The sequence below is a fragment of the Antechinus flavipes genome, chromosome 2, assembly GCF_016432865.1.
Source record: "Antechinus flavipes isolate AdamAnt ecotype Samford, QLD, Australia chromosome 2, AdamAnt_v2, whole genome shotgun sequence".
Taxonomy (NCBI): Eukaryota; Metazoa; Chordata; class Mammalia; order Dasyuromorphia; family Dasyuridae; genus Antechinus; species Antechinus flavipes.
Genome location: NC_067399.1, coordinates 360,454,760 through 360,478,609, shown reverse-complemented (window position 1 = coordinate 360,478,609; position 23,850 = coordinate 360,454,760). Strand labels below are relative to the sequence as shown.

General features: G+C 36.4%; 1 protein-coding gene across 14 annotated transcripts in view; it reads right to left on the bottom strand.

Annotated features, from left to right (window-relative positions):
* Positions 1-23,850, bottom strand: part of LOC127549805 (core histone macro-H2A.1) — a 99,307-nt gene that overhangs the window by 68,551 nt on the left and 6,906 nt on the right. For all 14 annotated transcript variants that reach the window (XR_007950719.1, XR_007950720.1, XM_051978153.1 and 11 more), the window contains exon 2: positions 13,815-14,015. Coding sequence is in view for 12 of the 14 variants with exons in the window: in XM_051978153.1 (XP_051834113.1) it covers positions 13,815-13,986 (172 nt within the window). In the remaining 2 variants the exon portion in view is untranslated. The remainder of the gene's footprint in view (positions 1-13,814; positions 14,016-23,850) is intronic.

Sequence of the window (23,850 nt, the reverse complement as noted above, 5' to 3'; positions counted from 1 at the left end):
TAGACTTCAAGGTGTATTTTTAATGACTATCCCTTTCCTCTGTGTTTTATTGCAAAATGAAATCAGGCTCCAAAGAATACCTCATCCAGCCTGTCAAGTGGCTAAAAGATCACCCAAGGGATACCTATTGTTCCCTGAGTCAAAAATCAGCTGTTTAAAAATATAAATTATTCAGGTCTATTAATAACAGACAGCTGCAGGAGACTTCTATTATCCAAAGACACTAGGTTTCTATTAGGAAGTCTTATATTCAGTAGTTAATATAAGAGAGAAGACAAAGAGGGTTCAGAGTGCTAAAATGAAGGAGAGTGGGTTGGGATTTGGGAAAAATCATAGGAAGGAAAAACAAAAAGAAAGAGAAGGGGGAGCTAAATGGAAGCTATGAGATGAGTTGTTTACAGAAAAGACAAAAAGCAAAACCAAAAATGAGAATTAAATTCTAACCACCAATGCATGCCATGGGAAATATGCACAAGGCATCTAAAACGTAAAACATCAAAATAAGCATTGGTCCCTCTATTAAAAAACCATCCCTTTGGAGGGGACTTATTCTGGTGCTGCTGTCCTAGTCCATTTCTACACTTCTCCTTGGGAACTGCCTTCAAAGCAGGTCATAAATCATTCAAGTTGCAAGTTACCTTGGAGATCCTTCATTCTACACTTGACAAACTGAAGACCAAAGTCATATAGGCAGAAAATGGTTGAGCCTAATAATCTTTTGAAGTTCAAATTGACACATCGATCCCCAAATCCTTCAATCTTGCCCAACTGAACTTCTCTTTTTTCCACTGATACCTTCTTTTTTCTCTCCTCTAATCCCCCCACCTATCTTTTGCTTATGGAAGCTTCTAATTCTTTTCCTCTCTGCCTATCCAAACTCTACCTATTCTTTAAACTCGTCCATGAAATTTTCCCTACTTCCCTCAGTCTATAGTTACCTTTTTGCTCAGACCTCACAAAGCACTCTGTGCACACCACTCTAATGCAGTTATCATAATTTTTCTTGGTTGGGAGTAATGGAGCAAATTATACAATGCAGTTGTTTACATGAGTACTGTATTATCCCCCTATTAAATTGTGAACTGTGAGAGGGCAGGAGCTATGATTCAGTTCCATTTCCCTGTACTTAGAATAATTCTCTGCACACAGTAGTTGCTTATTAAAAATTTGGTAAATGAGTGAATGGGCTCACATTCTGGCTCTTTGCTCTTTTCCCTACAATTCAACCCAGCCCAAAACCAAGCCAAGATAGCTTCCTGGAAACTTATGGAGGAGAAACTGTGCCAATTTTCTCCCATGCTTACTCTCCACTGGCTCAGATTCCGGCCTGAGTCTCCAACAACACCTACTCCAAGTTACTTATGGTCTCTTCCCCCTCTTTAGGTCACATTAAGACCTAGACACTGGTGCATAAAATAAAATCGCTATAATATTGTTTTTCAAATGCCCTCTAGGAGTAAATCTGATTTGTGGAAGCAGCTAAAAGTCGCTCAAAACTAAGACTGGTGAATGATGTGATAAGACTAGTAAGAGCATATTTGGTTGAATCAAGTCCAGATGCAGTTTAACCAATGTCAGGAGCATAGTTCCCCAAGAGGATGGGATTCATCTGAATACACAAGTTTTAGTCTGTTTATTTTTAAAGTAAGTCACATGGCTACACAGTCAAATCTCATCTGGTCCACCTGTTAAAGGCCTCTTACTGATTTATGGTTGGTGGCGCCTTGAATGAGAAGTGTAAATGCAAATAGACAGACCAAAACCAGCTCTTTAAATGTGGAGCTTTGATATTCTCCTAAAATTTGGTACTAGACTTCCCTATGACCTTCAAGGTAGACAAATGAATCAGAGAAACATGGAATTTTAGAGTTGGAATGGACCTTAAAAAGTTATCTAGTCCACATTCTCATACCCAATCTTCCTTGCCCCAAATTTTACAGATGAAGGAACAAGCCCAAGGAACTGAAATTACTTGCTAAGGTTGCATGTAAAAAAGGAACAAAGCTGGGATTTGAACCCTGATCCTGACCCCAAATCCATAACTCTGTGCACTCTGCTACACTGCTTCCAACACTCTATCTCTTTCAGTTTCAGATCCTAGTGACATAATGCTGAAGATTTATAACTGGAAAGAACATTAGTGGTTACCATAATAGAAGGAGGAAACTGAGGCCTAAGAGTAGGGACTTGCCCGTGATCATACAGGTAGAAGGGATTCATGATTAAAACCAGAACCTGTGACTCTGAATTAAGTGTGATTTTTTCTTTATTTTCTTATTCCAATCTTTTCTACCTTCATGACTCTTGCTCTCTACTCTTTAATCTACACCAATGTTCTTGCTGTCTGAACAACATACTTTGGCTTTAATTAGACTCAGTTTTAGCATTTAATTCTATAATGTCACAATTAACTCACAAGTCTGTGTGATCTCACCTAAACTAGAAGTTACTGAAGGGTTGGGACCATATCACATTCTTCCTTGATCTCCCCTGCAATTCTTAACACAGTAGGCACTGTGTGGTAGGCACATAGTAGACACTGACTAAATAAACAGAATGCTTTGCTGACTTCATGATTTCATTAGGGTAGGTAATCACAACCCTCCTATGTCTTTTTATCATTTGTGATTCTTATCTATGTCTTCTTATAAATCTTCTACTAAGGATCCACCCCATCAAATCCTTTACCTTGTTCATAGGGTAGTTCAGAAGCATTTAGGCTATCTGTTCATTGGGTTTCTCTCATTCTGGCTCTGTGATTTTTTTCCTTTTCAAGTCAGACATGTCCTTTATATGTTATAGTTTAGTGGATACACACCTATACTCAAATGTCTTACAAAGAATATAAGTCCTATCTCTGACACATACTGACTATGACCCTGAACAAATCATTTAACCTCTAAGCATCTAAAACTATGAGTTTTAGAGAAGATGCCAACTTGAATTGGTTGAGGGCATTTTCTCACCCTGGAGTATCCTATACTAATAAAATCCCAAGTCTTCTCCTTATTCTACCACTTCCTATATACATCTCCCCTAATAAGATGCATTAATCTGCTTAAATCCAGTTTGCATATTTTATTTGCCCTTTAAGATATTTAGAATGTTATTTATTCTAAGATCATAGTGTTCTATGAGTCACAAATATATAACATCACTTGGAGAACACCAGTGTTAAAGAATGTTGAGCTTTCTTTAGAAAAATTCTCTTTGAGAAACACGAACAACAATGCAAAATGGGAGCCAAAAAAGTTAATTGAGATCCTAGACTATGCCAAAAAGCACATTGGCAGCATAAAGGAAGTGATACCAGTTGGGTGACATGAAGTGGTAAAATTTGGAATCCATCTAAGTTTTGATCCTGACTCTGGTACTTATACTGTAATTTTGAATTACATACTTCACCACTCTGGGCCTCAGTTCCCCCATCTGTAAATTAAGCCAACTAGACTATTTGACCTCTAAATTTCCTTCCAGCTCTGAATCTATATTTTTAGGATACTCCTGTTATATTGTTCCTGGTCAGATTACATTTCTCTTCTGAGGAAATGGTAAAGTGTTCCCAGAGAACTATCTAGCTGAGAAAGAAGATACTGAATATATTTAGCCTAAAAAAATAAAAGACTTAAATGGGGACACAACAGCACTTCAAGAATCATCATGTGGAAGAAGGATTACTTTGTTTAGTCCCAAAGGGCAAAAGGTGGCAGTTATTGAGTGAACTTCTCAATAATTAATGCTACATATTAAGTGGAATGGGTTGTTTCTAGAAATCCTGTGCTCCCTTAGTGAGAGATCTTCAAGTAAAGACTGAGGATAACTCCTTAAACTTATCACAGAACACTGTTCAGGTACAAATTAGAAGTTTTCTGAAGTTCCTTCCAATGCTAATTTTCTTTCTGCTAAACTAATTTTGGACCTTATTCATTATTAATCTTAAGTACCTATTTCAAGACATGCAGATTGAAAGACTCACTCAAACAAGTGTCAGTAAGGCAAAATATCACAAACTGGTATTAACCATGACTTCTAAAAAGTGCTTACTAAATAATAATAATAAACATAATTAAAACTTACCATTATGCAGTACTCTAACAGTTCCAAAGGACTTTATAAACTTTATCTCATTTGAGCCTCACAATAATCCTGTGAGGGAGACAGGATTAGCCCCACCTTACAAATGATAAACTGAAATCAAAAGGAGAAGTGAAATGCCTAAAGTTGTACTATTAATGAAAAAAGCATACCTGGGGTTTGATTCCTGATTCCAAGTCCAATGCTCTTTCAACTACAATACTAATCTCAATATTCCCTTTCCCTTAAAAGACATGTGTGCTTTTTGAAGCATGTTGCAAAAAAAAAAAAAGCCAGTCAGTTAAAATCCAGCCTTAGACACTTATTAGCTGTGTGACTATGGGAAAGTCACTTAATTCAGTTTTCCTTAATTCATTGGAGAAGGAATTGGAAAACCACTGCTGTATCTTTGCTAAGAAAATTCCAAGGACAATGTTGGCATTATCCATGGGATCACAAAGAGGTGAACAAACAATGGCCAAGTATTGTCTAGGGGAATATGGAACAGCAATGTTAGAGTGGACAAAGATCCAGTGAAAGTCACCACTAGAGCCAGGATTACCATCCTGAATATCATCTCAAGTGTCTGCTCACCCACAGAAACTCTGAATCTCATTGTTCTGGATGAACAAAGACATGCAAAAGCAATAACAATCTGCAAATCAAGTGAGAAAGGTGCAGATGCCACTAAGACACTGAAAGAATAGCAAGATACCATAATGTAACTGAGAGAAATGGGCAACAGTGCATGGTATATGAAGGGATCATATTCCATGGGGAAAGGTCTGGGAAAAATCTGAGAGGTTAGAGCTCAAAGAGACTAGAAAGCCATCTGTAACAATGATTTCTGGTGGATCTCTTTGATAAAGAGATCTAATTCAGTTTCAATTGATCAAGGATGGAGAGAAGAAGCTACAACCAAAGAAAGAACACTGGGAAATAAATATAAACTGCTTGCATTTTTGTTTTTCTTCCCAGGTTATTTATACCTTCTGAATCCATTCTCCCTGTGCAACAAGAGAACTGTTCGGTTCTGCACACATATATTGTATCCAGGATATACTGTAACCTATTTAATATGTATACGACTGTTTGCCATCTGGGGGAGGGGGTGGAGGGAGAGAGGGGAAAAATCGGAACAGAAGTGAGTGCAAGGGATAATGTTGTAAAAAATTACCCTGGCATTGGTTCTGTCAATAAAAAGTTATTTAAATTAAAAAAAAAAAAAAAAAAAAAAAAAAAAAAAAACAATGATTTCTGAAAGAGTGCATTCTGGTCACCAGACACAGGTTCACTCCAGATGCTGTATTTTCCTTTCAAGTAAGATGGATGATTCTACTAGTCATGCCAGAGGAGAAACAGATGCCCAGCCTCAAATTACAGAACAACAAACATGGTCCACACTGCTGCTCTTCCTAACAGAATAGAACAGAACCCACCAAGATCAAGACACTTAACCATGTCACCCAACATCCCCAGCTCTAAAAGAAATATTCTTTTCATCACTCCCTCTTTTTAATCTAGGGAATTTCTAACTTGATTATGACTCTATCTATTTGCTAGCAATAATTCACGGATTCATATGGTCCTAGGGAGTTGGAAAGAGCTTTCAAGATAGCCTAATTCAACTCACTCACCTTAAAAATGAAGAGCAGAAAAGTTAAATGCTCACATAGATAGTAAACAGCAGAGCTATTATTCAAAAGCAAACCCTTCAACTTCAGGAACTCCCACTTCCCTTATATCCAGGCATCCACGCATGAACACAGGTGGTGTTAGGCTGAACTGTATACATCCCAAGGATAATTCACAGAACTGCAATAGAAACACTTGGAACCCAACTTTGCTGTGTACCCAACTTGTCCCAGGTTAAGTGAGAAAAAGAGTTCACCTGTGGAAGATAGACTCTTTGGAAGAAAGGCATGAGGATGATAGTAGAAAAAGTACCAATTACCCCTTCCACATCATGGGGAGATGGGGAAATAATGTGGAAGGGTTAACTGTAGGAAAAAGGCTTGGGTCCCAGGTCTGCCAGTGTCTGATTAGGTGTGTGATATTATTAGACAAATCACTTCCTCTTTTCAGGCCTGTTCCCTTTTTCATAAAAAGAGGAAGTTGAACTAGATTGTCTCTAAGCTCCCTCACAGCTCTAACGTTTTGTGGTTCAAGATCCTTTCTAGTTGTAACATTCTATAACCTTCATAGCCAGAGTATCTTTTTTTTGCAATAATTTTCTGGATACTTTAACTAAGGACATATAAACTGGGACCAGTGAAGTGGGACTGCAGAGTTCAAATCTTGATTCTCAACTTACTGGGACTGAGACCAAGTTTCCTCACCTGTAAAAATAAGGTGGTTGGACTAAATGTCTCCTAAGGTTCTTTAAAACTCTACAAATCTATGATTTGTACTCATATGGTATGGCTTTTATACATCTTTGACTGGCTCAGAAATATCAGAAGTAAACACTGTATTCCTGGCCTAATATGTAAAGAGGATAAAAAAATTCACTCATTTGTGAACTATTTACTTAATTTCTCCAATTGCTTTCTTTTTCTAATATAGCCTTGAAAGGTCCATAAAAATTGTGTGATGATTGAGATGCAGAACCACCATCAGGACTATTATACTGGAGGAGAGGAGAGAAGAAAAAGAGGATGAAGACTTTAATTTCCTTTACGAATGAATACTGAAATCAATCAGGGAAAAGTAACAGGCTAGGGAGAGATGAAAGATGGGGAAGGGGGAAAATCCAGCAGGGGGGTTAGGTTATTTATGTGAAAGTCAAAATAGTGCAATGAGCAATTTTTAAAAATCAAGAATCTCCATTTTCAAATCCTATGAAGTCAGGCTGAAAAGGGTCTTAGAAATTCAATCTAACAGAGAATGGAAAGGACTTGATTAAAGGATTCGTTCCTACTATATATCAACTTTGCAAGTTAAAATTTTATAGAGTGGAGGTTATGATTTTTTTTTTCCCAGAACTCTCTCAAGAATGTAATACAAATGTCCCTATCCCCATTTTACAGATGAAGAAACTAAAGTTCGGTGAAATAATAATAATATATTGAAGTAATAAGCCTCCCCTGATCAATCTCCCAATGGGCAGCTGATTGTGAAGTAGACAGAGTACCAAGCCTTAAATCAGGAAATTTAAGTTTAAATCTCGCTTCAGACACTTACTAGCTGGGTGACCCTGGGCAGCACTTAAGCTGTATAAAAAAAAAAGGGGGGGGGGCAGGGATAACTGCACCTATTTCCTGTGATTATTGTGAGGATAAGAGGAAATATAATGTGTAAAGCACTTAGCACAGTGCTTGTCACAAAGTAGCTGCTAAAATACTACCTCTTATTGTATGTATTGCAGAAAAATGTGTTATAAAAGAGAAGGCACTACAATTCGAGTCAGATTTCAAATGCCTGAATTGCCACCAGCTGCCTGATTCTAGATAACTAACATTTTTTGTTCAGCCAGAGCCAAAATTATCCTTAAAGAGGCCCTTTAACTGTGCTTGTCAAAAGATCTTAGAGGCAAGATGTGGAGTAAGTGGAGTAAGTGGAGTAAGGCTTCAGAAATGTTCTTTGCATGCATAAAGCCTTTAGAGGCCCCCCTGTTTAAGCTATCCTATATGTTCTCATTTTCCCCACAAACTATTCCCAAAGCCAGGGGTATATACACACATTACCTCCTTGTGTAACCTTGTAATGACTCCCCACTAATGATCCAGACTCAATTTAGCCCTCTAGCCTCATCTTCTTCTAGCTGCATCTTTAACTCCTTCTTTGTCCTCTTTTCTCACATACAGTTAACAAATCTTCTGAAATGCTACCTCTGCACAACTTTTGCTTCTGTTCCCTCCTCTCTAGACCTATCACCTCATCATCAGCATTCTTATCAATTATTGCAAAAACTTCTTTATAGGCCTTCTTGATTCTATAATTTTTGTTTTGCCAATTCATCCCTTACACTGAAGTCAAAATAATCTTCCAGAGGATCAAAGGATCATAGAAACAGATTAGAAAGGAACTTAAGGGCATGCATGTGGTCATGTCACTCTTCTGCTTAAAAACTTCAATGATTCCTAATGCCTACTGATTCAAGTTCAAATGTCTTTAAAACATTCAAAGACTTCTATAACTGAGTTACACCTATAACATCCAAACTTATCATATAATACTCTTCTCCCACAAGGTTCTGAGTTTCGGCCAAAGAGATCAAAACTCCCACCTCCAACACACTTTGTATTCTCCTGCCCCCATGTGTTTGTTCACACTTCTACTTTACTTAAAATGTACTCCCTTCTCTTTTTGCCTAAGTTCCTTAGAGTAAGGTGATAAGAGAAATAAGCCTTTTCCTGAAGGAAGTGGCTTGAGTTTTAAAGAAAATAACTGTCAAAGTCTAATTCAAGAGCAAACTTCTCCATGAAACTTCAACAACTCCCTCTCCTCTCCCCAGTCCAACTTCACAAAGTAAAAAAGTCCTAGAAAGAATGCTAGACTCCAAGTGAGAAGGGATATGGGTTTGAATCCTGCCTCCAAAACTTACTAGTTGAATGACTAAGGGAAAGTTCTGTCTCCTTCACTTTCAAATAGGGATAATACCTTAAAGTATCTGACAGGATGTAGTACAGGTCAAATGAGATAACTTGTGTATTATGCTTTATAAATCTTAAGGTACTGTTTAAATCTTAGCTATTTTTCCTTGTTTTGTGTCAGGCTTTCTTGGTGTATCTTGCTCATACTGTTTTCTCACTGCCTGCAATGCCCAATTCCTCCCTCTACTTTCTACTTATTTAAATGCTATCCTTTCTTCAAGATGCCATCTCCTCTATGAAATCACCTTTAATCACACCAATAGTGAGTGACCTCTCTCTCCTTTATGTTCTAAAAGCTCCTATTTTCATCATTCATAATGAGGCCTGCCACATGCTGCCTTATAGCATATTTTTGTGTTCATGTCTTAAGTCCTACTACTTCCAATAAACCAAAATCTCTGTGAGGACAATTATTGGATCTCATTCATCTAGGTCCTTCCACAGACTTTTACAAATAGTAGACATTTAGTATTTGTTGAAAGTGTTCTCACTGAAGCAAAAATTAAAGGATACTAAAATGACAGATGAGAGAGAGAGAGAAACTCAAAACACTAATCTCTTTGAGCCTTTTTATCTATAAAATGGGGGGAAGGAGGAGAGAAGTTCGGATTAGATGATCTCAAAGCTATCTTTCAAGTGCAAACTTAGGAATCTCCTCTCATTCTGATAAGGTAATTTAAAACATAAGCTTGAAGGTGAATCATCACCCTCCTTAACCCAGGATTCCAACATCCCACTAAAAAAAGATCAAAGAATATAAGAGGATTCTAAATATCAGAAGCATATTCATTAAAGACTGATCCTCCTTCCAATTTCCAACTGCAAGATCACCACTGTTTTCTATTACAGCTAGACCCCCATGAACTATACATGACAGAAGAGTAGAGAATGGTAAATGATGAGGAAGTCCTCATTTTACATAAATACCCACATTTATTACTGCTCTTCAGCTGCCCAAATTTACTTTATATTTATTCTGCATATGCATACTCTGTATATATTATATTATAATAACAAATTATATTAATTAATAGCTAATAAGGCACTTTAAAGTTTGGAAAGTATGTGGCAGACATAGAGTATTTCATTTGATCTTCAACATAAACCTTTAAGGGAGAAATTATTTTCCTTACTTCATAGAAGGAGCAGAGAGTTCTAAGGGAGTTGGATTTTATATATACTGCAGATAATTTGATTCACTGGTTGGTTTGGCAGAATTTTTTTTTTTCTTTTATTCTTTGTTAGAAGGGATGTGAGTAATCACTAACAAAATCCAATAGCAAGAGATACAAAGAGAAATTCCATTCAAAATAACTGTCGACAGCATAAAATATTTGGGAATCTATCTACCAAAGGAAAGTCAGGAATTATATGAGCAAAATTACAAAAAACTTTCCACACAAATAAAGTTAGACTTAAATAATTGGAAAAATATTAAGTGCTCTTGGATAGGCTGAGCGAATATAATAAAGATGACAATACTCCCTAAACTAATCTATTTATTTAGTGCTATACCAATCAGACTTCCAAGAAAATATTTTAATGATCTAGAAAAAATAACAACAAAATTCATATGGAAGAACAAAAGATCAATTATTACAAGGGAATTAATGAAAAAAAAAATCAAATGAAGGTGGCCTAGCTGTACCTGATCTAAAACTATATTATAAAGCAGCAGTCACCAAAACCATTTGGTATTGGCTAAAAAATAGGTTAGTTGATCAGTGGAAAAGGTTAGGTTCACAAGACAGAATAGTCAACTATAGCAATCTAGTGTTTGATAAACCCAAAGATCCTAACTTTTGGGATAAGAATTCATTATTTGACAAAAACTGCTGGGGTAACTGAAAATGTTAATGGCAGAAATTAGGCATGAACCCACACTTAATACCGTATACCAAGATAAGATCAAAATGGGTCCATGATTTAGGCATAAAGAACAAGATTATAAATAAGTTAGAGGAACATAGGATAGTTTATCTCTCAGACTTGTGGAGGAGGAAGAAATTTGTGACCAAAGATGAACTAGAGACCATTATTGATCACAAAACAGAAAATTTCGAGTACATCAAATTAAAAAGCCTTTGTACAAACAAAACTAATGCAAACAATATTAGAAGGGAAGCAACAAACTGGGAAAACATCTTCATAATTGAAGGTTCTGATAAAGGCCTCATTTCCAAAATAGATAAGAGAATTGACTCAAATTTATAAGAAATCAAGCCATTCTCCAATTGATAAGTGGTCAAAGGATATGAACAGACAATTTTCAGATGATGAAATTGAAACTATTTCCACTCATATGAAAGAATGTTCCAAATCACTATTGATCAGAGAACTGCAAATTAAAACAACTCTGAGATACCACTACACACCTGCCAGATTGGCTAAGATGACAGGAAAAAATAATGATGAATGTTGGAGGGAATGTGGGAAAACTGGGACACTGAGGCATTGTTGGTGGAGTTGTGAAAGGATCCAACCATTCTGGAGAGCAATCTGGAATTATGTCCAAAAAGTTACCAAATTGTGCATACTCTTTGACCCAGCAATGTTACTCCTGGGCTTATATCCCAAAGAAATACTATAGAAGGGAAAGGGACCTGTATGTGCCAAAATGTTTGTGGCAGCCCTTTTTGTAGTGGCTAGAAACTGGAAAATGAATGGATGCCCATCAACTGAAGATGGTTGGGTAAATTGTGTTATATGAATGTTATGGGATATTATTGTTCTGTAAGAAATGACCAGCAGAATGGATACAGAGAGGCTTGGAAAGATTTACGTGAACTGATGCTGAGTGAAATGAGCAGAACCAGGAGATCATTATATACTTCAACAATGGTACTGTATGAAGATGTATTCTGATGGAAGTGGATTTCTTTGACAAAGAGACCTAACTCAGTTTCAATTGATCAATGATGGACAGAAGCAGCTACACCCAAAGAAAGAACACTGGGAAATGAATGTAAACTGTTTGCATTTTTGTTTTTCTTCCCAGGTTATTTATACCTTCTGAATCCAATTCTTCCTGTGCAACAAGACAACTGTTCAGTTCTGCACACACATATTGTATCTAGGATATACTGTGACATATCTAACATGTATAGGACTCCTTGCCATCTGGGAAAGGGGGTGAAGGGAGGGAGGGAAAAAACTGGAACAGAAGTGAGTGCAAGGGATAATGTTGTAAAAAATTACCCTGGCATGGGTTCTGTCAATAAAAAAGTTATTTAAGAAAAAAAAAAAAAGAAGGGATATGAGTAGGAGCAAGAAGGATATGTTCAGACACAAAGGTGATAATAAAATATATCAATATAAACAATATAAACATTAAAATGCCTTTTTTAATAGAAGTGCATTGAAACCATCATGCTTCAGGATACAAGGCACTTTAACACTACTCTGCTAAATGCAGTGCTTAGAAACCCTGGGTTTTAATTCCAGACCTTGAGGTAATTTGTTTTGTGATCCTTAGCCAAGTCCCAGCTTTTCTGAGCCTCAGTTTCTCCCACTGTAAAGTGAGAGGATCATGTAATTGATCTCTAAAGCCCTTAGACTAATTTAATAATCTTTATTTAAAACTTGATTGTTTACAAAGCATTTATACATAGATGAGCATGAGCCCTTCACAACAATCGTTATGAGGAAAAACCTGCAGTATTTTTTTTTCATTCTAACTTATAATTTCATTGGGTTAAGGAATTCCTCATTAATTAATTCCTTTTATTAGTGTAGATCAGTATATGGAATTTACTATCTTAGAAAGTACAAAGTCATTCAGACAGTATCAGTTCTCAACTCTCACCCACAGGTGAGATTAGAACTCTTGTCTTGACCACAAAGCCAGTTCTCTACCCACTATGTAATTTTGCTTCTACATCAAGCAAAAATAATTGCCCCTATTTAATAGATGAGAAAATGGAAGTTCAGAGTATAGGCCTCTTGAGTAGTGGATTCCACATCACGTATTTTAGTATACTGGATGACTCCTTTTAAGGATAATCAAAAGAGATTCCTGTTTTGAATAAGTGGTGGCTTTCTGAGTAATTCCTGACTTCCAATTCACTAATCTTTCTCCTAGATTATCCAATTCTGGAAAGTCTCACACCCTCCATGTTGAACACTTTATAAAGCAGCTGGTATGCATGAGCGTATGATAGTTTTTTCTTTTTACTTCCCAAGTACAAAAAATGGTAGTAGTGGAACAATAAAAACATGGCTCCAGAAGTACTGGATATATAGATTTAAGAAATTAAACCTCATTTTGTTGAGGCTAATATATTAATAAACCATTCAACAAACATTTATTAAGTAAACATAAATTACTCTGCACAAAATATGTGCCTTGTTTGAAGTTCTGCCTCTGACACATATTGGTTGGGAAAAGAGACTCCTAACTTGTCCTATTATCAGCTGTTCCATCCCTCCTCAAATTTTCTTCAGTCACTTTGTCTGGAGCTCTCCTTTGTGGTAACTAATACTTCTTTGTAAAATCCGTTTTATACATGCCTTATCCATAGTACAAGCTTCTTGAGGACAGAAATTACATTCTTCATCTGAATCCCCAGGCTGTAGTACAGAGTCTCACATATAAAAGGTGCTTAATAAATGTTATTAAAATGCACTTTTTGTGTGACTCTGGGCAAGTCACTTAACCCCCAATTGCCTCAGCAAAAAAAAAAAAAAAAAAATTTGCACTTTTTTCCAATTATCCCAACAAATCTCTGTCATATGATATCTCCCAAATAGACCCCAATAGACCTGTCTCTGTAGCTTTGTTTGTGCTGTTGTCTCAGCCTGAAATGCTCTTGTCCTCCTCTTCTATTTTCTGTGCCAATCCATATTTTCCCCATCCATCAAGGCTGAACTCAAAACCTACCTCTCCCTGTAAGCCTTCTCTAAATTCCCCAGCCCATACTGATCTCCCCTTTCCTGAATCTTAGTCTGTATCACAGTTAGTATTTATTGTTTCTTTGTGTATAAAGTTTTGTCTCCCTTACCAATGTGTAAATTTGCAGAAAAAATCTGGAGCATTTTCTTCATCCCTGAGTCTCTCTCCAGTGAAATTTCAGGTCAGGCCCATAGCAGATGTCGTGTGAATGCTTACTGAACGGCCATTTAACAGAAAAGTTTAATCATACTCACCAGTCAGGTATTCCAGCACAGCAGCCATGTAAACTGGAGCACCCACCCCAATCCTGTACTTGGGGTGTCCTTTTTTAATGTATCGCAACATTCGCCCCACAGGGAAGATGACTCCAGCTTTTGCTGATCGGGAGGTTTTGGTGGACTTCTTCTTTCCACCTCGGCTTGACATCTTGCTTTTCCTGAATATGAAACAGCACACTACAAAGAGAACGGGGGAAAAAGCAATCAGATCACCCACACCAATTCTGGGATCTAGAATAGGATATGCATGCATAGACTAATAATCTACCTCATATTTGCTCAACTGAGGGCAAATTAAAGTCAGTGGATTGGGTTCTTCTGCATAGATGTGACAATACTTAAGTCCTCTTTATTCTTTTAGAATGAATTTGCTCCCTCCTTTAAATAAAAGATTCTATTTTCCATGTCTGACACTGTGACATCCATTTACTTTATTTGTCATTCCATTTAAATATTACCATGAAAATGATGTGATTGCCCTTAAATGCCTTTACATGTATACTTAAAAAAGAAAGGTGGATTTCTTTGCTAGGTTCTCTATGGTTTATATTTAATCATTATATTTACACAGAACTAAAACCTAGGGCTTATCTATTTGCTGATCATATATATTTTGAAGCTATTTCATTAGCATGGAGAATGACTATCTTAAAATCTACGACTTATAATGCTTATGGTTCTAAATAGCAAGAAGAACTAACTTCCAATACTCACTGAATCTTGGCCTGAGTGTGAGAGAAACAGCAGTCAAGTTCTCACACACCTTTAACCTCTTAAAGATGATGTTGTAGAACTAGGCAATGAGAAGGAAAAGTGGGGGAAAGCAGCAAGACTGACATTTAATATTGCTGTACTTATATAAAGCATACTTTATAAATATAGCATAGTACAGGGGAAAGTGCTACATTTAGAATCCAAAGTACTGGGTTCAAATCCTTGTTAGACTTAATATTTATATGACCTTGAGGAATAGGATACAAGTTATTATAAGGATGATTTCATTTTTGTTTCTGTGTCTCCAGGGCCTAGGCCAGTTCCTGGAACAGAGCGGGTCTTTAGTGCTCATTAAATGAATAAAAATAAATTAAATTATCTGAGACAGTATGGTATAGCAGATAAGATACTAGACTTGAAATCAGAAGACCTTCAAAAATTCTGAAACTTATGGCTATGTGATTCTGAACAAATGCATAATCTCTGTGAGTCTCAGTTTCCTTATCTGTTAAAGGAGGCAGTTGAACTAGACTTCTAAGGGTTCTTCTAGCACTAAACTTATGATCCCATGTCCCCAAAAGACTCATATTTTTTGAAGAATCATTTTCTTAAAGTACTTGGTACCCTGTACCAATTATATTTCTATTATACTAATAATCAATTAAGGCTTTGCTCTTTATTTCCTTATTCAGAGTCTAGCACTAGAACTCAATCAGCCAGTCTCTGAAGGACAAGGCTGATAGATGAGGTTGACAGAGATGAGACTGCCCAAATTTTCTGGTAACATAATCTACAATCTTGAGCAGGACTGCACCAAACAAGGAGACTTTATTTCTCTTCCAAGTGTAAACAGAATCTAATCTAGGTGAATTTCAGCCCCAAAGCATTAAGCCCACTGTTTTTGTACCACCACACCTCATATCTCCCACTGGAATATAGGGAGATCTAGCTCATGAAGGAAAAAAACAACCAGAATGGTTTAGATAAAGATATATTCCTTTGTCCAGATTGCAGGAGGCAGCTGTGACTCTTAATCAAATCATATTCTCAGCAGGAGAAGATGAAGACTTTTAGCCACCTCCTCATTAACATACCTACTCCTCACTAATTATTTACCAATCAGGGTTGATTTTCATCTGTCAGGGGCATCCCCTTTTCCAAAATGACATTAAGGCTTTCAGTCTTCAAAGTTTTTTTGTTTTGTTTTTTTTGTTTCTGGTTATCAAAAAAAAAAAAAAAACCACTGACCATCAATTTATTAATTATTACCTAGCCTAATTAATAAATTGTTTATTAATTACACAGAAACTGTCTCTTAGTGTGTCAAGTATGATGGCACAAAGAAATGGATGTCAAGAAAAGTAATTCACTTTACAATTCATGGAATATTTTCCTTGAAATAACCCTTGGAGAAAGTAGCATAAATACTGTTTTTCCATTTGACAAATGAGAAAATTGACATTTAGAGATTAAGTGACTCATTTACACAACTGATAAATAGCTGATCTAAGATTAGAACCATCCTCATCCAGTCTTAAATGCATCATTCTTTCCACTATACTTTGCTCCCTTGGAATATGAATTCTTAGCAGAATTACTGACTGGCTATTAGCAGCTCACAACACCCCTTTATCTGTTCAGTTTCTCAATCTATGAAATGGAAATAACATCATGAAATGAAGGCCTCAGTCATCAGTCCAGAGGGTCAGTTCTCTATTAAGTTAAATTCAGCTCACTGAAGGCCATAAGGATATTTGTTTATAAAAACACTAATTAGAGTTTCATAAACAGCACTACCAGGTACACTCTGTTCACTGCATCAGGCATTTTCCAATGACACAACATATTTTATATTTGCCTTACTGTTTCATTCTTCCTCCTTAAGAGGCCTAGTTCAAATGTTAGTAAGACTAATTTTAAGAAAAATCAGAGCTTTGTGACAGGCAAATCTAACAGGAGCTAAGACAGCTCAAGCCTTAGTTCAGAATCAACCCTAGAGGCAATTGTCCAAGGGAGAGAGAGACCTTATTTCTTGGAATATATCTATCCACCCATACACCTGAGAATGATGGCGTCAACTGTCCCCTAAAGGCTAAATAAAGCAAAAACAGGGCTTACTGTCATAAAGTCAGTCTTTGTAATTGTAAGCCTTGCTCATTTTAATAAGCATGGTTCTATCTGATGTCCATCAATGCAATGCATCTCATTACGTTACAATACTATGAGACACAAGACTGTGTCTGATGTCAACTTTGTATTTTCACCACAAAGTAATAGCACTTTCAATGATTAGGGTTTCTGGAAATCTAATCCAACTCCCTCATTTCAGAAATGAGGAAACTGAGGTTCACACAAGTCACAAAGGTAATAAAATACAATGGAGGAGCTGCAACTTGGGCCAGTCTCTCAGGGCTGCTGTGAACAATGCTTAATCTGTAACAGATTTATTGGTGAATGAATGGATGAATGTGATTTTAAAATATTCCCTCCTTATGGGTGCCTCTACCCACTAAAAGCAGGGAATGTGTGCTTCACAGGTCTTAAGGATCCTATTTTGTTTTGGAATAAAGATTTTGCTACTCTCTGTGTAGAATAACTGCAAATGTTTCTTAGAACCATAAGCCCAACTAGAAATTTCCATTAAATCTATGAATATCAAAGTTATACACTATTATAGTTTTTAAAATGAGTAGATATTTTTGTATTTTAAACAAAAGTATATGGAAGTGATATTTCCTGAAACTAGTTTCAGGAAACTAGCTCTTTATTTGAACATGTGACTTTATCAGGGGTCCTCAAACTAAGGCCTGCAGGCAAGATGCAGCAGCTGAGGACGTTTATCCCCCTCACCCAGAGCTATGAAGTTTCTTTATTTAAAGGCCCACAAAACAAAGTTTTTGTTTTTACTATAGTCCAGCCCTCCAACAGTCTGAGGGACAGTGAACTGGTTCCCTATTTAAAAAGTTTGAGGACCGCTGCTTAGCTCATAACATCCTTCAATACTCCCCAGGGCAAAACCTACCTTAAAGTCAGTCATAGTTCCCTTCAGTGACTTCTGGCTAATTACAGCTAAAGGAGAGTATGTTCAGGAGAGGAACAATAAGACTTCTGTGCTCGATATGCTCTGAAGTAAACTTATTCCCTAGTATTAAAGTTCTTTGTCCTATTAGGTACTCAGGCATTCACAAGATTTGTTTCCAGCAGCTTGCCCTGAATAGTCCCAATTTTACACTTACACCTAGCCTAGGGAAGAGCCAAACTACCTGTCAAGCCTTATTTATGGCAAAATAGAGTTATGTGGGCTAGGACTTTCAGAAATTAAATTTTTTTTTAAATTACGTAAAGGTTTTTTATTCTTGTGTAAGAAATTTTTGCTAACAGCTCCAAACTAGCTAAATATAAATGATACAGAGTTAGGATGTTCAAAGTTTAGGCTTCAATTTAGTAAGACAAGACAGTGAACATTTATCTTTCAGAATTTTCAATGAAGTAGCCTTCTTCAGACATGTTTCAAGTTAGGGTTCAGAAACCACGGCCATCATAATTATAGATCAACAAGGGCATTAGGGATTTTTGTTTTTGTATTCCACATAGCTGAGTTTCAGAGAAACTGACCACCCCTCACCAGGGAATGCCTGATTGTATAGGTTAAGGAGAGTAGATTATACTAATCTTTTCTTCTAATGAAGTATTCCCTCTTTATGAATGAGATTCAGGGCTAATTCCTCTCCCTCTTATATGCTGAGATGCCATTTTTCTTATTAACTTGCTGTCTTTCTAGTTTCACATCATTTCCTAAAGCTGAGATTCTAGGACACCAAATCCACAATCAATCTAGGTAGGAAAACTCGTCTCACTTTGCATCAAATGAAGTGCTTAACCATAATTTAAATTTTGTTTTTTTGATAATTTCATTCCACTTTCCTTTGGGAGCTTATGCCAATTAAGAACATTCAGAGAAGAGGTTCATAGGCTTCCTCAAAATGTATAAGGGACCCATCTTTAATACAAAACAAAGAACTGACTGATAAAGCAATCTTTTAACTCCTTTCAATTTTATGTAGTGTAGACAAAAAAGCATTTCCAAGACTATTTTTCATGCTTAGTCCACTTTGTATTCATTTTATTCCAAGATTTTAAAATCAAACTAGAGAAGGCATCTATCTTCTGACCAACATGCCATGTTAGCCACACAGAATCAAGCACTCTTACTCTACGGTCACATTGCATAACAAAGCCAACTCTAGAAAAAGTTTCTAGATCAGATTTTTCAATACTTCTCTTTAAATTGAGACACAGATAATGGCAGTGTTTTCACCTTTCTGCATTTATCCAATGCCTTTTTAATGCATATTTTCTTTTTTCTTCCCCTTCTCTGGATCCTATCTTTAAGTAAAATAAGAAGGCTTACTGATCTCAAAGGTTTCTTCTAGCTTTAAGAGTATCTGACCCTCTGCATTTAAATCACCAGCTTTTCTTTGCCCAAGCTAGCCAGAAATTACATTGTATTTATTTGGGTATGGATTCTGTATATACTTATGAACATATATATTATTTCCCTCTGATAGACCATAAGCTCCTGGAGGAAAAGAACAGTTCTGCATTTGTCTTTGTATATATCTAGTACCAAGCATAGTAGGTACTTCATACATAATTATTGATTTGTCATTGTGGAAGAATAACCAGCATGTGCATTCTAACTATATAGTCTACTTTCTCATCTCTTTAAAATCTTTGAGAATGAACAAACACATACTGATAGCACTCTTGATGAAAAGTACCAAACAACCACAGGAAGGTTACCCCAAACAGCTCTGCGAAAGGATGAATGCTATCAGGTTGGGCAATATGGCTTCAATCCAGCTATGAATTCTTATGGAGACTAAGTGCCTACAGAGAACATATACAAGACTCATCCAATGAAGAAATCAAAGTCATGAATTGCCTTCAGGTTCTCTGACTCCAATCTTCTTAATTACAAGTATAGTATTCTAAGCATTTGGGGTCAGATTTGAGTCTGAAGTCTTGGTGCCACTGCTTATGATATCTTGAACAACTCACTTCCTCCTTTAATTAGATGATTACACTGGATCAGAGATTCTTAAGAGTTTTCCATGCCATAGACCCCATTCTTAAATAACCTTTTTAAACTAATAAAGCAAAATACATAGGCTTAGAGGAAACAAATTCTTTTCAAGCACAGATATCAAAATACTCTTAAAAGAGTAGTTGGTCCTTTCTACCTCTAAAATCTATTAAACAAACTCAAAATATATGACTTTCTTAAGACTTATTTTTATGCAAAGCACAAACAATCTACTCTCTTAAATTTTATCCTTTTTCATTTGAATCACCCTAGAGCCTTCTCTGCTCCATCAATTCTTTTATGTTGTTTTAGGAATTAATTGTTTTAGGAAAGTTAATAGACATTAGGTTACTGGGATAACCAGACTATGTCTGACAGCTATAATTTTGTCTGTTACCTGGTTAGATGGGGGAGCAAAAGAAGTTTCTAGCAAAGTGATCACTTACCAGAAACGTATTTCTGGGAATTTATTTTGCAAAGACCCTACTCTTCCTACCCATTAATCAAGTGCAGAAAAATCATCCTTTTTTTTTGGAAAGCCATAAATCTGATCCTTTCCAATTTTAGCATCAAATTAACTATGTTACAAGAATAAAGGTCACCTAACTTCAATGACCCTCCATTTCCTAATTTGTAAAGTAAATAATATTCACACTATCTATCTCACAGGAAAATGCTTTGAAAACTCTGAAATGCTCTAATCACACTTATTATTACTCACCTTGACTGAGCACAGAACAGCTGGAACCCCGAGGGTGTATCTCATATAGAAAAGTAGAGAAAAGATGGCATAGGCAACCTCCTCTAAGCCTAAGGCCAAGCCCCAGATAGGAAAACACACTGGAAGAAGAATTTGAGGACCTCAGTTTCAGAAAAGACCACTTTCTAACCATAGGCTTTGGTCATGCAATTTCCTCACTTGTCTTCTCTGGTACTTAATTCTACTCCTTCATTTCAAGATGAAGCCCAAAAAAAGTGAGGACACACAGCCAAAATAATGTGAGAGTGGGATTAGGATGCTTGTGGATCAGATGGGGAAAACAAACTACATTCTACCACCTGCACTAGGTTATTGAAATCAGACAAGGTTATTAATGTAAACTAAAAAATCTTTGTCTAACATCAGAATAGAAGAGCAAATCCTGAAATCAGTGAAACCACATAGCTTTCAAGGCTGTCCATAATATGGCCCCAGCCCACCTATCCAACTAAACAACACACTGTTCCCCAACTCTGGACTTTACTTCTCCACTTGTCAGTTTTAGTTCTAATTCTGTCATGCTATTCTCTCTTTAATATCTATCTTTTCCCCACATTCTAAGTCCTATGCCCATCCTTGAGGTCCAATTCCAACTCTTCCTCCTCTAGGAAGCCTTCCATAGCCATTACATGTCCCAGTTACTGTTGGGATAGCAGTTCAAAGCAGTCTTTCGAGCACTGGATTCCACAACATGGAATCACTCTTACATTTTTTCATATTAATTTGGTCCCCTCTCCCTACTTAGACAGTCACCATACTAGTTCACACACCCCTCAACTCTCATCTTTACTACTATAATGCCCTAAATTGTTCTTCATGACTCAGTATCTTCCCCCTTTCTCCCTACCCTCCACTGAGATAATAGAGATTTTCATAAAGTACAGGTTGGACCATTGTTTCTAAAATCAAAGGTAAACTCTTTAGTTTGGCTTTTAGAACCCTTCAAAAACTAGCTCTACTCTGTCTGATATTACTATATTCCCAAATTGGCCTTCTTATTGTTTCTCATACATGATATTGCATTTCTAATCTGTTATGTTTTTGCCCTGGCTACTCCCCCTATTCCTGGGAAATAGTCCTTTTCACCTCCAATTCTTAGAATCTTGTTGTTTCAAAATTCAGCTAAAGCACCAACTCCTAAATCAAAGCTTCTTAAAACCTCATTCAATGTTGGTGTCATGAAATTATGACATTATAAATAAATGTTTGATTTGTATACTCATTTTATATATCTATATACCAAGGTTCATGTAAAAATTTCTGGAGTAAAAAGGAATCAGGAGTGGAAAAGTTTAAGAAACCCTGTCCTAAATTAAGCTCTTCCTAATTCCTTTAGCTGCAAATGCCTCTGCCACCTCACATTATTCTTTATTTTGTATATGTCTCTAAAATATGTACATACATGTACATATATACAAACATATATGTATACATGCACATATATGTATATGTACATGTTATTTCCCCTGAAACAATGTAAGCTTCTCAAGGGCAGAGTGTTTCATTTTTGTCTTTATACTACCCAAGCACCTATTATAGCGGCTAGCACATAATAGGTGCTTAATAAATAATTTTTAACTGATTCTATCTTCAACTAAAATAAGAAATCCTAGAGATTAAAAAAAAAAATCTTCTTTTGTGTCCCCTGCCTCACTGGTTTGATATTGGATACACAGCAGGAGCTCTATAAATGCCTTTTATTTCAATACATCAAAAGAACCATGATTTCAATAGTTATGGGCACTCCCTCTACTGAAACTTATCACAGCCTAATATACATAGAAGAATCACAGACTTCAAGCTGGCAGGGAACTTAGATATAATTGAATTCAATTCCCTCATTTAATAAATGATGAAACTAAAGCCCAGATTTATGAAATGATGTGCCCAAGGGTATTCAAATAAAAAATGTCAGAGCTGAGATTTGAACCCAGATCCTCTGACAACAAATCCAGTGCTCTTTTCACTGTGCCACACTGTATCTTAATAAACATCCTCATGAGTTTTTAGTAAACTATCTTCAAAAATATTCACCACTTTATGGCCAACCCTATGATGATGACAAGTGGATAAGAAGTCTAGATTTATAATCAAAAAGATTTGAGATTGAATCCTACCCTCAACCTCAGTTGTAAAATGGGGCTAACAATCATACCGACTTTATAGGGGTTTTGTGAAGTTAAAATCGGATAATAAGCTCCCTGAAAATCTTCAAGGGTAGTAAGTACAGGGACACTTATTACGCTGAAAGTTTCTTAAACTTCTCATCTTTCAAAAAGATAGAGCAACACGTCCTAGCTATGTGACCCTGAGCAAGTCACTTAACCCCAATTGCCTCAGCAAAAAAAGACCAAACCAAACCAAACCAAAAGATAGAATATTTAAAGGATTTCTTGCCCCCCTCCCGTGCTTCTGGAGGGCACAGCCACTTCTCCATGCCTGGAATATTCAGCCTCTTAGAACTTTAGGCCAAAGCTTGGCCAAAGCTCAGCCCAAGCTCAACCCAAGGGCCACTTCTTTAAAAAAGCTGTCCTGAGTCCCTCAGTCATTTATCCCTCAGGCATTTATTTAATATATGTCTATGAAGACATTGCATTCCTCTAAGGAGTAAGGACTGGCTCCCTTTCCTATTTGTTTTCCCTAAGTCTGACACATAGTAGGGCTTAAAAAAATGCACATCAACAAGTTGATTAATTATAAAATTTACAGCTGGAAGGGCTCAGACAGCATCTTCTAGTCCTATCCTCTCATTTTAAGATGAGATAACTGAAAAGTTAAATAATTTGCCCAAAGTCACAAAAGTAACAACTATCAGATCCACATCTCGTTCCTATTTCACAGGGCTGTTGTGAAGACAGTGCTTTAGTATATATAATAGCAGCTAACACGCCTATAGCTCTTACTATGTGAAAAGCACTGTGTGAAGCACTTTATAATTATCATCATCTAATCCTTTCTTCCATCTGATTTCCTTTTCTAATTTCGGGACTATACCCCAATTCTAAGTAATATTGTTGTGTATGGCTTTTTCAGTTCGCCATTACGAGAAATGCCTACCCACACCAGAATCCATTCATTAATAGCAATTCCATTTCCAAAGTACATAGCAACTTTCCTCCAAGGAGTTCAAAGTGCCTCATTCACATACCGTCTCACAGACCTGTGAGAGGAGTAGGCCAAAAAGTATTCTTTTCTAATTTGTTACAATTCATGAAACTAATAGATTAAACAATAATAAAGGGATAATAAACTCAGCAGAAATGTAACCTAGATATTCTAATTCCCTAGCAATCCCCAAAAGGAAACAAAAAGATGCTTTGAAGTTATCTCCAAATAAATACTTCTGCTGTCTTTTAAGTTTCTTTTTTGTGGAAAAAAAAAAAAAAAGGATTTTTTTTTAGACTTACTAATTTAACTCCATTATAAGTAACACCACTTTAAAAACCAAGTAG